Raw genomic sequence first — 13,625 nt, 5'->3', positions numbered from 1 at the left:
GTTTTGTACCATTGACAGCCATGGCCTGTGTAGCAACTGCCTTCAGAGGGTGCTTTCTTGAAAATACTATGTAAGGGCTCAGGTGAGCGTACAACCAGTATCACTGAGATACTGATACTACTTCAGCCAAGCTTTAACTCGAGCAAGCTTTCTTCTCCGCCCAAACCGGGTGTAGCTACTTTCTGTAATCTTTGTAGGCGGCTTAGCCTGTGGATTTTTCAGGCTTTTGACAACTGAAAAACACTGTAGAATGCCTCGTAGGCTATGTGTATCTTTCGTCTTAAACGTGGGCGTGACTTGTACTGACGCAATTAATGAAGAGCAGTCACAGGCTTTGCTCAAAGGATTTAATATGATAGACAACCTACAATACAGTTAAGAAAGTACTTCTGCATCCTAACAGCACATAACAACGTATTTCGGGAATTAAAAATATTTTGTGAAGTACGAAATACATTCTGTCAGTAAAAATAATAAACTGATTCAAAACTCTGAATATTGCAAGAATGAATATTAAAAAATAAGCATTACTGATTAAGTCTAGGTAGCTAGACGTGTACTGTGCCTGGTTTTTGGAAGTAGCACAGCATCAACTTGTTGGATATGAATCATACCAAGTCTTTAATATCGTCTTTAACAGCTAATGACTTAAGAAAATTACGTGATAGATTTATTGGTATCCCAAATATCCAATATCACATCAAATGATACTGTGGTACAACATACAAACATGTAGTCCTAAACAAACGTAACCTATACAGTCCTAGTGGGTGGTAATCTGAAAGTTCATGTTGTTTGCAGAACACTAAAGGAATTGGTGTTTCTCTTCGAACTACAAAGGAGTGCAAATGTCCAGAAAATTCTTCTGTAGTCAATTCCTCACAAACAAAGTAAGCATTTTCATTATCCATCAAGATGATGTCAATGATGATTCCAAATGTTGGTAAAATCTCCGATGAAGCCAGTACAATAATGCCCTTTGATATACTTTGTTCCTTGAAACTGTATCCATCCCACTCTATGTACAGTGTAATATTTTGAGGTACAGTGGAACGCATGTGTACATATAGTGCTGGGCAATATCACGATATTATCGTATATCGTGATATTTACTTCTGATATCGTCTTCAAATTGCAATATCGTTATATCGTATTTCAAGATTTCTGTGTATTTGGTGCAATTTACATGTATTTATGCAACCCTACGATAAAAATGTTAGCCAACATAAATCCAAAGAAAGAGCCATTTATGTATTTTTGAAAAATTAATACTTTGTACCACCCAAGTATGGATATCGTGATACTTAGTAATATCGTCACATTTTGGGCGGGACATTGGAAACAGTGGAAATTGAAAACTGAAAAACTGAAACGGAAAAACTAAAATTGGTCAAAACTTCATATTAACAGGTACCTCTTAACAAAGACCACCTCTATAATAAGACCGCCTCTAAAATAAGACCACCTCATTATAGTAGTTATGTCAAGTAGGTCCAAAAATATAGCTAAGGTGTACTCATAATGTAATAAAGTATCAATCAATCAGACAGTACTTAAAAGTTGAAATGACAGCTGCAGGATCGTACAAAAGGATATACTATCTTATCATGCCAAGACCTAAAGTCCATGGTCATGTCACAAATGAAAATGGAGCAATTGCATGCATAATTGAATTTGATAATGGATTTCTCATGAATATTATTGTGCATGATTTAGGAGTTGCATGGTTACAAAATCAACATTAATGATTCTTGACTTTGTGTCTTAATAATTGTTAGGCACACGTAATAAGCATCCTCGAAGATTTAAAAACCTGAGGTGACATCAGTAATTACTGAGGCGCAGGTAATTATTGACAGGTTTTTAAATCCTCGAAGACACTTATCACGAGTGTCTAACTATTACCAAGATACAAAGTCCAAGATCATTAATTTAACTATGCAACTCTTAAATCATGCACAATTCATGAGAAATCCAGTATCAGCTGAGCAATTGTGCATGCAATTACCCGATTTTCATTGTGACATGACCATGGACTTTAGGTCTTGGTATGGTAAGACAGTATATCCTTATGTACAACCCTGCAGCTGTCGTTTTACTTTTAAGTACTGTCTGATTGATTGATACTTTATTACATCATGAGTACACCTAATGGCCTTTTTGTTGGACCTACTTGACATGACTACTATAATGAGGTGGTCTTATTAGAGGCGGTCTTATTATACGGGTGGTCTTATTACAGAGGTGGTCTTTGTTAAGAGGTACCTGTTAATATGAAGTTTTGACCAATTTTAGTTTTTCAGTTTCAGTTTTTCCGTTTCAGTTTCAGTTTTCAATTTCCACTGTTTCCAATGTCCCATTCTGGGCAGTGATATATCGTTGGTAAGAAATTGTGATATCGCCCAGCTCTATGTACATACTGTACCTGTGTATATCAGACTCTCCTGTTACTGGTGGGCAAGCTTCACAAAATAATTCACCATAATCCAACTCACTCACTTTACAACGATGACCTGAATTACCGTACGTACATCAGAAAATTTTCGGCATAGAAAATTTTGTTTATTAAAATTTCGACGTAACTTATTTTTGTCGCTTTCATAATTGAGTTTTTGACAAAGTGGCTTAGTATATATAGGCTTACATTTAATAGCTCATTTATTATTATTATTCTTAGTTATAGTTTGTTGTTTTAATTTTGGTGATGAAAAATTTTTGACAACGAAATTTTCCTGATTTACAGTATGGAAATTAGGGCTGAAACGGTTTCACTATCCAAATATCCTGTACAAAACCTTTCCGGATATCCTACGGATAGTGACATCATCATTTGCTATTAAAATTGTATATTTAGTTGTGAACATGTTTGTTTTACTAGTACTTTAGAAACAAACATATAGCACTTGAATAGAAATTAATCAAGTTTGTGGTAATGTTTAACTGTAGAAGCTAAGTATGAAGGAAAAATTCTTGCTTCAAATTATTAGGAACTATCCTGATGCCATCAAATTACTATCCGGTATTGTCCGGATAGTAATTTATTATCCGGATATCCGGATAATACGGATATCTGTTTCAGCCCTAATGGAAATACAACGTGTATGTGGTTTATTTGTACCTTGTGGTGTTTCTGCACCCTTGACCAAAGATCCTGACTTGCTCAAGTGATAACAAGCCAACTGCTGATGATGATGAGCCAGAGACATTGCAATATTCTTAAATTGCTTAGTTTTTTGTGCCAAATCTTTAAAGTAGCTGTGTTTTGCTTCAAACCTCATGCACCAGTATCGAGTCATTGGGCCACACCTACAGTAAGTGTACGCTGTGTACATGTGTAAGCTCATTTGTTATTGTTCTTATACGTATTTACTTTTCCATCCAATCTGCGATGTGAATCATATTATGTTGTTTTGGAATAATAGAACAGTGAGGATATAGTTCACGGAATCTACAGTGATGGGACCCTATGAGGTAGCAGATGTATGATATGTGATCTTCCTCAGTGAGTGGTGCAAACACGTAGTCCATGATTGTTAAAAAGGTGAGAAATAGTTGCCATCTACTGTCACCTTCAGGCACCTTGTCTCCAACCATTAGAGGTAGGAACCGACCCAGACACCACATTTCAGCAGCTGCATGAATCACATAGAAATGTAAGTATGTGTACATACGTGTATTTACCTTTCTGTTTCACTGAATGATCACTGGATGCTAAAGTGGTTGGAGAAATTTTCGCTGGTCTGGTTGCTTTGTCGGAAAGTACATATGGAAATTCTTCAGTCATTGTATTTAGCTCATGAAGAGTGAAATATGCTTTTGTGTGTATGCAATGCTTCAATAGTTCCTTAACTTCATACTGTAAACTACCTTCTAGGATATCATGCATAATGTCAGGTGGTAAGCCATCTACTATGTGAAAAAATCAGGATGAATTCAATATAGAGTCCCTGTCAAGTCCAAACGTTTTTGCAATATGTTTGTGTAGAGGACCTTTGAGCTTCTTACAATGTTGTTCATGAGTTTGACGAGTACGTGGTTGAAATTCATCTGTATAAAACTGTCATGCATTGTGTAACCATATGTATTTGCCTCAAGTTGTTATGTACTATACCTTCTGTTGCATATGTACAGAAACTGCCATGCAATGCTGGCACTTCCGTTTTGCTGAAGATAGCTGTTTGTATCCTCCGATGTACCAACTGCCAAGATTGTCTCCAGCAACTAGGGTTAGAGTACCTCTAAATGTGTGAAAACTACTTCCTATTTGAAATGTAACTCCGTTCTCCTATATAAAGGACTTATGTACATACTGTTGTAATAATTTAAATAACCTGTTCCAACTCTTCAATAGCAGTCATAAATGGCTTCAATATTTCATCTGGTCCGTATTTTTTTATGATGGATGACTTAGCAATAGTAACTAAATGGATGCTTTTAGTGAACTCCAATATTTTGGGCTGATGTTGCCCAATTGATGATAGAATACTCCTGTGTATATTACAATTTAGCAACATGTTTCTGAGCAATACAAGTACCTATTTTATGTATTTTTGCTGATGTACCCGGATGTACTATAGTGATTTCCTACTTTGCCCACTAACTGCACAGCACCAAGTGATAAACAATTAACAATATTATTAGTCGCTTACTGCAGTATATATTAGCATGCATTTCTTAGTTACGGACATTCTAAGATACAGACATGCAGTTTTAGGTACTAGAGTGCCCAAGGTTCAACTGTATACATATTTTTTCGTTTTTCAGTCTTCCATGATGTCTCTGATTGATGTAGGCAATAGGTGAATGTTCTGAAGCTGATTAGCATAATTTGGTGAGTATAATCTTTTGGTTATTTGTACAGTAGGACTTTGATTATTCAAACAGCAGAAGTGACTGTTCTATTAGAGTATTTTGACTCTGATGTATGTTCTATTAGAGTACTTTTTATTTAAGTATGCAATATATTAAGTAGGCAATACTACTTTGACCAACCAAAATTGGATGTAGCACTGAAATGACTGGGCTTCAACACGTTTTGATTGAACTGACACATTGATGTTCAGATAATGGAGGTTCCACTGTACCAGGTTTTCCCTTCCAATAGTTGCTATAAGCCTATTGAAAACACTTAAATTGCTTATGTTGTGTACTGTCATCAGTGTATGCTTTATTAGAGACTTTCACTATCAATGGTTAGAAGTGTAGTGTGCGTATGTGCATGTGTGTGTGTGAACAAATTACATGGGTGTTTGTATTTCTGTTCTTTTCTGCAGCCTTTGTTCATATCTGCTTGTAAAACACCATGAATAATCACTGCTGTAAAATAGGAAAGAGGCACCGTTCTGTTAGAGTAAATACAGATTACCAGTGCTAACTCATTGGGTTGGTGTAGCCATACTAGCACTTGATGTGTAAATGTGTGTGCACACACATGCATGTTGATGTTTCTGTGTGATTCAACCTCCAGCTCTTCAGCTTAACAAGCAAAAATAGTCTGAAATGTATCAAAATTGACCTGCAGAATTACTAGTCTTGTGTGCCAGATTTTTTGTGTGGGGAAGTGAAGAAACAATCTGGTTACTGTTGCACACTTTCCGTGAACACGTAATTAGACTACATCATGGTATTACTAATCCATTTAGTACTCCTATATTATGCCCACCCACCACCCCTATTACTGCCACATGTAATAATACCGTCATGAAAAAAACTGCCAAAAACAGGATAATTTGGGTGTTTGAAATTTATACACCCACACATGTCAGGTGGCCAGGAATGGTTAACAGTTTCACAAAAATTTTATGTCTTGAAGTTTCCCCCTATATGGTGCTTAAAGTGTCCATGCTCAAAGTGTTCAAAGATCCCTCACCAACCTAACTTCAACTCCCTTTAACTGTTAATTTCCCCCCCCCCTTTTAAGTAATCTTAGACTAGTAAGTAAACTTTGTAGCTAATCACTACTACAATTTAGCTTCCGGCCACTGACACAGGATTTCAGTGGACCATCAGTGTGCTGCCATATGTCCCAATTCTATCATACCAACATCTGCAACTTGTATGTATGTAGGTATATGTACACTGTAAAGTTAATTATTATTATTATTATTAAAATGGCTGTTCTATTAGAGAAATTTTTGGTAACTAATGTATGTTCGATTACAGTAGTGTATGTATGTCGTGTTAAAGAAGAACTGAAAATGGGTCGCATTTGTGTACTTAACCTTTGTGATTTCTGTAGGAGAATAAATCGGTGGAGTCATGTGATGGTTTCTTTTTGTTAACTTGTCAAAGAACTTGGTTAGTTGCTCTAGATACTAAATAGTATATTGTAGTTGTGCATTATTATAGCAACTTCAGGATATACTTGGCACCACATGGATATTTACTGAACATACAACAAATAGGTATGCAAAGGGTTTAATCACAGTGTGGGGTTGACTGTAGCTGTGTACATTTCATGTAGTTCAATTGTGTCATCGCCAATGATGAGGTTCTAATGACGCTGATTGTGTCAAGCTACTGGTTCCTCTGCCATTCAACTAAGTTAGTTTGCTTGTTCTGCCATGTTCTATGATAGAGATAGACATTATAAATAACACATAACAGTTTATTTTATCCATGCACATGCACATTGACAAAAGGGGGCCCTAATACCATGTTCATGCACATTATCTTTAACCCAGTGAGAAATTTATCGGTGTATGGTGGTGAACAATATCGGTTCCACTGGAATCTCCATATTGGCCACCAATACATATTGGTATATTGGATCAGTACACCTCTTTTTATTTGGTGAAATGCCTTGGTATTTATTACCTTAGTCCAAAAAATCAATGTGGCGGCTATTCAAATTCACCCTCAAATTTGTGCTTATATGAACTTAGTAAATATGAACTTAGTAAATAAATGAATGGGCTTCACTTATCCAAACAAATTTGCTTATCTGCACATGTTTGTGATTCAGGTTTTCAGATAATGGGGGCTCTTCTGTATTGTATGCTCTATTAGAGTAGTGCATGTATGTTCTACCTCATGCTTTGAATTGGCTGTGCTTATTGTTATATAGTAACCCTCATGCCTCAACCTGGCTTAACATATGTTATTACAGGTGGTCTGCATGGCTTTACAGTGGTTGAATCTCTGACTAGATGTGCTACTTCCGCAAGCAGGACTATCAAGGCAAGGGGTGGCTATGAAATTGAATCGTCAGGGCATGTGCAAAGTGGCTGCCTAAGCACAGTGCATGAGGGAACATGTCTTGGCTGCTAGCACTGTTGCTCTTCCCTTGTTCTCGATTTAGCTGCCTGCAGACAAAGTACGACATAATCAAGTGAGCCAACCTAGCCCATGCACCACCAGTAGTTTATAGCAGTAATAATAGCCGTAATAATAGCCTACCAGTAATAACACATGCAATTCTTTTGTTATGCTCATGGTACTGAAACAAAACAATGGTATTTTTACTCACCATTAACAGCTAGGGGAATCTATATCGGTCACTTAGTTATTTAGGTTTGAGCTGTGTTTTACCGTTTACTGAAGGGATTAAAATTCGTGTAAAATTATTTTTGCAGTATGCATATTTACTCAATGGGAATTTTCTCAACAGAATTATGCAAAATAGTCGGGTTTTTGCTCAGCCGGTCACATATATAGTGTAGAACTGATTGCTCTATTAGAGTACTTTGACTCTAAGTGTATGTTCTATTAAAGTAGTTGATCGGAACATGAAAGGGCTTTGCTTACATGCACACTTTAAACCAATTACGGAATCTAATTATTGAGCTGTTGTTTACACAAAAGTGATCCCAAAGGCATTACATAACCTAAAAGTGCAAAGATCGACTTAAACAAAATCTATAGCGTGAAATTATAGGCTATAGCACCCTTTATAATAGTGCAATACACATCACTAACCTGTTAAGAAAGGCAGTGATTAACTCCAAGTCTGCATGGTTTTCAGGCATTCGAGGCGTATATGAAAGTAGCAACACACAACTCTAACCTGCCCTCAACTTACTGTTTCTCTTCATTATAGTAGCTATATTGTTACCATTTCGAAGAATTATCTAAAATGCTTGTTTCTGACATCCCGAAAGTTGACGACGACATCATTTAAACCGCTCACTAGTACACAAGAGACTGCTTAACCCTGTTCCTGTTCACTTAAGGGCATGGCCGTTACAGTATAAGCGCATGCAGGAGCAAATAAAATGGTATAGAGTGGAGCTACATAGTGATATAGCTAGTGGTGTGTATAACCCAATCAGCCATATGGCAGTTGTGGAGGTGAGAGGATTAAGCTTATAGTTTGTGGCCTTCACCGTTCTCTACACTAAAACAGTCATGCATGCTAGCACTGGTTATTAACTTCATTACGATTATCACAAATCTCTGAAGCTTCACTATATTATGGATTGTACGGCTATATACCTTGCACCCTTTAACCCTTAAACCCACTTACGCCTATGTATATATATATATATATACATAGGCGTAAGTGGTATATATATATAGGCGTATACACATGGCTGCATACAAAGCGCTGTAACTTTTGAAATGTTGTACCCGTGGCCACGCAATTAACGCCAATTTACTTGTAGTGCAACAAGGAATAAAGCAATACCCAGGGTTTTATCCTCCGCTAAAAGTGTTGGGCCAAATGTCACCGTAAAAGTTAAGTTTACAAAACGGACACGAAAACCCTTCAGAAAATCGTTCATAACTCCCTGCTACAGTATTGTATTATTCTGCAGTCAACGCCAGTCGATTCGACATTCATTGGCGAATCACGTGATATATAATTTGCGTGACTAAACCCACAATCTATACAATAGTCACCACAAGGGAGTTAGATAAACACGATGATACAACCGCCGTTCTTCATCGCTTCATAACAAGTTAGCGCTTGTAGTAACAATTTATTTAACCTTCCTCAAGTAGCCCATTAAATAAACTTTCTGTAGATATATCGTTTTAGGTTAATAGGGCGGGAAAAATCTGCCCCCACTGCCCATTTATAACCGTTTTGTGTAAACACGCATTCACAAAATATTCCGTGCTGGTTTAAGGGTTAAGGACTTTCCGTGATCTCGAATCTTTTGCATGGCTTGCTGAAATTCTCTTGCCACTTAATTGTTACAGAAGCTGCCTATAGTTATTGTGCATTGTCGTAAATATTTAGATACTTGTACAGGTTCCTTCGACGATTTAAAGACCATCAGTGACATCACATAATTACCTTGGCTGCACCTCGGTAATTATGTTGACGTCACCTCGGTTTTTAAATCCTCAGACACCTAGAGTGTCTATAACCATTACAGAATAAAGAAGCCACCCCAAACTTTATAGGTTCCCCCTTGTTAATTCATTAGTGGTCAATAGATTTGCATGGGGTATATATATATATAGCTATCTGGACAATGGAAGTGCCTGCATGGATACGAGGCGCCACTGTGCACATGCATGTTTTGTGAAACCATTGCATGCACGTTAAAGCTATATCCACTCGAAATCATCACAAAAGCTGGTTCTGTATGTGGGCCACTCACAAAGCCATAAATGTATAGTTATTGGCTTGTGCCATGCATTCTGTATTTACTGAACCTATGTTGGCTTTCTATGTGGCTTCAAAATGACTTTGTTTACTGAAACTCCCTTGACATTTGTTATAGGAAACTAACATTGGTATAAGCTGTAAAATGCATGTGGTATCGGTACAGCTAGCCCTATATTGGTTGCTTTCAGTGCTGTAAGCATTCATGGAGTTGTCGTGACTGTACAATTAGAGTATTTCAATTCTATTAGAGTGAAGCCAGGATGCATGTAATTACATATGCATCATGTGCATCCTATATAATCATGCATGTATTTTGTAGATGACTATAATATTAATGCATGCATGTGTTTTGTAGATGACCAAATACCTTGGATTAGTGGATGGATGATGGACATTCCATACATATGCAGCAAACATACTCATGGACAAAACAAATTAACGTAACTATAGCTATTTAAATGTAAAATACATGCATATATATGTTGTATGTGAATTTCATGTATATATATACATTTTAAACAAGTTACTTTAACCTAACTACTACTGGGTAGTACATAGCTACCCAAAATTGGGTCGTTCAAACATCCACATGTCCGTTGCTTTAACCACTACTGGGTTAAAATTACACAAGGAATAGTAGGCTATATCTACGTTCATTTAAACAGGTTATTTTAGCCCATGCACTGGGTTGTCTGAATTACAGACAAAACTACCCCCCAAAATGGGTTATTTTAACATTTCTACAAAAGTTTATTTAACTCTTGGTGGTTATTATAACTGATGCACTCCACGGTTGTTTTCAACCACTGCTTAGTTAAAATTACTAATTAATCAGTGGGTTATATTGACACTCAGTTATGCTAGTTACCGTAACCTTTATATTGGGTTGTCTGAATTACAGACGAAACTACCCAAAAATTTGGGTTATTTTAACAAAAATTTTTTACAGTGTACTTTAAAAGAAGTTCACAACTCATTATCTCGATTGATTAAGCAAGAAATAGGCAGATTAGATAAAAGGGTTACAGCCATAGAACATTTGGTAGCCAAAAATACCACAACAAAAAAACAGGAGGTACCAAAGCCACCAGTAAGGGTAAGTTGCTTGCTCTAATAAGATTTAGATTGCTTAGTATCATTTGCAGAAGGAGGTTAGGCTGACATATAACTTGTTAAAGGAGTCTGAAGATTCCGATTTTAGGGGATACGATGTTTCACCAAGGTGGAGTTCAAGCATGCTCATTGATTTTAAATCTAACACAATTTATGTACTGCATGCAGTGTTGCTTTTACACATGAAAGGAATAAGGCAATAACAAAGAAACTTATAGATGTAGTCAAGGCAGGAAACAAAGAATTTTCAAGTAAAGACATTCGAAGTGAGCATATGCATAGCTGCTTCCTCATATGGGAAATATATACAAATGTTTTGGGATTCATACCTACCACATTTATGTACGGATATATGTACAGATGCTGCTTACACATACTACAAAAGTTTGGGGAAGGAACACAGAGCCAAAAGCAGTGGCAAATATGATGAGACTGTTGTGACAAAAAAGCGTAGAGAGAGATTCAATAGGGTATGTCAAATGTATTGCCTCAAAATCATTAAGGCATAATTTTACGATATATGTGAAAAAAAAAATAAGGAGAGGTCAGCACAAAGACTTTGGTCAACTAAATCTATAAAGTAATCACAAATGAGAAAATTTTATAATTAGCAATATAGTTACATATTACCCATTTATATCTTAGAAAGTAACACAGAGATGTACTGAATTTCTAAAGCTATCATACGCTGAAGAAGACAGAAAAAAAAGGGAAAAAGTACTAATTCCTGAAATGATATCATCCGATGAAAGTGACCATGATGAACAAGGGAAGTCAGTATTTTCAGTTAAAGAACTACGGTGGCGAAGTGATAGGGTCAACAACTTCTTCGTTAAATTGGATGATTCTGTGGATAAAAGAAAATTAGACCAAGCTATTAGGCAAAGTAAAGCTAGAAAAAGGGGCAAGAAGGTATCTACCAGATCACCACCAATATCTGCACCAAAGTGGTCACTGAAATAGAGACTGATAACAATGTGAGGCACAATGTTCACTACTTCGAGCAGCCTACTAACATACTATAGCTAGTTATTATTGTACTTGTACTTATTGATGAGTGTTGACAATGAATAGTTATATACATTAAGAGAATAAAATTTCTAAGAATGTAAAGACAATTTTGTGCAACTCATCAACTTCAGTAGAGTGTATTTCAGCGTACTGGTGTACAAGGAGTAGTAACCACACACCTCAAGAATGTACAGTTGTATATCTAGGGTTGGATGAATTGGATTAATGTTAACTTCACCCTAACCACAGATTATATTAACCTTGACACTCAGAATGTATCTGTACATTTAGCCCTATAGCCACCTGCAATTCCCTCTATCTCCACTGGCACTTTACTACATACATGTAATCATGTCCTGCGATACGATCGTCCAGAAAGTGTAAAACTTTGAAACATGGGTAGTGTCAGTGTAATCATTGGATTGTACTACTGAGCTGAAATTCACCTTTTTTCAAAAAAAACCCCAAACTTTCCAAGTAAAATGTGTACAGTCATTAAGCTCTATGTACAGTGTCAGGATTCTTGCTAGCATATATGATACCAATACAAGACCCTAGGCCTACTATAATATTGTGTCCAGTGAGAACAGGTATGTGGACACAAACTGCGCTTAAAATTGACGCGCTGCGCTTAAAATTGACATACACGGTAAATGCATGGATAAAAACGGAATTAGAATATTACGAAGGGATAAACGTCAAACTTCAGAAGTTTTATCCTAACACGTAGAGATAACCTTCATCCCATGTAGGATAACCTTCATCCCACGCATTTTTTATACCAATAAGGTAGGGATAACCGTTATCCTTCATGGGATAACCTTCAAACTTCATTTTTAGCAGTGCATGCAAAAGCTGTGAACCATTAATTGTGATTAGCATTTGATGATATTTATCCAACGTGTGTGCATTATAGCTATGGATGTACAGTAGCTTAGTTTCAGAGAAGAAAGTACAATGCTATATGTACATCCAGAGAAATCCCTTATCACTGGAAGGTAATACAACTAATAATATTAACTTATAGTCTACATGTCTATACTACTGGCTTCATTCGTGTTCAGAATTTCACATAGTCAGGTTGAAAGTTTCATTATGAAATGAATTTTAAAATCAATGATATGCCAAGCTAACTGATATGAAACAGTATCATTAAGATGCACTAATCACACCTGTCATAGGATGCTATATTCTATAGAAGTGGCTTATCCACTGGTATTATCTATACAGTGATGTGTTTTCCTTATACTGTACTCCTACATATTGGGTTAGCTAAGACATGTAATGTTCTCCAGGTCGCTTTGAAAATTATAAGTCAGTTTCATTTCTTCCACTTTAACCTAAGAACTCATGATGTAGTGTTAGTGCATAAATTAAACATGTTGAATAAAATCTTATTCATGCAAAAGCTGTGAACCATTAATTGTGATTAGCATTTGATGATTATTTATCCAACGTGTGTGCATTAGCTATGGATGTACAGTGGCTTAGTTTCAGAGAAGAAAGTACAATGCTATATGTACATCCAGAGAAATCCCTTATCACTGTGTTGGTGAAGTGATATTAATGGTGACTATATATACAAAGAAATAACATATTTGAGGAAAGGGCCATAGCCAACAGATGTGGTACACATACAGTTAATTTGATATTATATATGGTTGGTGGTTGCAGGGGATGAGCTGAAGGTAATACAACTAATAGTATTAACTTATAGCCTACATGTCTATGCTACAGGCTTCATTCATGTCGTGTTGTTCAGAATTCCACAGCTGTAGATAGTCGGGTTAAAAGTTTCATTATGAAACGAATTTTAAAATCAATGATATGCCAAGTTAACTGATATGAAACAGTAACATTACACTGTAAAAAATAAAGTGTGCATTGCACACAAAAAGTGTGCCCCGTGACACTAAACGGTGTCATGGGGCACACTTTTTGT

General features: G+C 36.4%; 2 protein-coding genes and 1 long non-coding RNA gene across 3 annotated transcripts; 2 read left to right on the top strand and 1 right to left on the bottom strand.

Moving 5' to 3' along the window:
* Positions 1 to 674: 674 nt before the first annotated feature.
* On the bottom strand, positions 675 to 3,470 carry LOC136245135 (uncharacterized). The gene is made up of 3 exons (XM_066036642.1): positions 3,371 to 3,470; positions 3,119 to 3,306; positions 675 to 1,072 (listed from the first exon to the last, which is right to left on the bottom strand). The coding sequence occupies exons 1-3, from the start codon at positions 3,397 to 3,399 to the stop codon at positions 696 to 698; spliced, it is 594 nt and encodes a 197-aa protein (XP_065892714.1). The 5' UTR covers positions 3,400 to 3,470; the 3' UTR covers positions 675 to 695.
* A 1,188-nt stretch (positions 3,471 to 4,658) lies between these two features.
* LOC136245658 (uncharacterized) lies at positions 4,659 to 10,035 on the top strand. The gene is made up of 6 exons (XR_010696046.1): positions 4,659 to 4,831; positions 6,239 to 6,297; positions 6,349 to 6,404; positions 6,464 to 6,543; positions 7,109 to 7,330; positions 9,915 to 10,035. It is a non-coding gene; the product is annotated as an uncharacterized lncRNA (long non-coding RNA).
* A 381-nt stretch (positions 10,036 to 10,416) lies between these two features.
* LOC136245134 (uncharacterized) lies at positions 10,417 to 11,731 on the top strand. Its single transcript, XM_066036641.1, has 6 exons — positions 10,417 to 10,428; positions 10,509 to 10,655; positions 10,705 to 10,781; positions 10,841 to 10,938; positions 11,033 to 11,142; positions 11,318 to 11,731. The coding sequence occupies exons 1-6, from the start codon at positions 10,417 to 10,419 to the stop codon at positions 11,633 to 11,635; spliced, it is 762 nt and encodes a 253-aa protein (XP_065892713.1). The 3' UTR covers positions 11,636 to 11,731.
* The last annotated feature ends 1,894 nt before the right edge of the window (positions 11,732 to 13,625 follow it).

Source organism: Dysidea avara, chromosome 15, assembly GCF_963678975.1.
Source record: "Dysidea avara chromosome 15, odDysAvar1.4, whole genome shotgun sequence".
Taxonomy (NCBI): domain Eukaryota; kingdom Metazoa; phylum Porifera; class Demospongiae; order Dictyoceratida; family Dysideidae; genus Dysidea; species Dysidea avara.
Note: the sequence above shows the minus strand (reverse complement) of the source record. Positions and strands in the feature narration are given on the sequence as shown.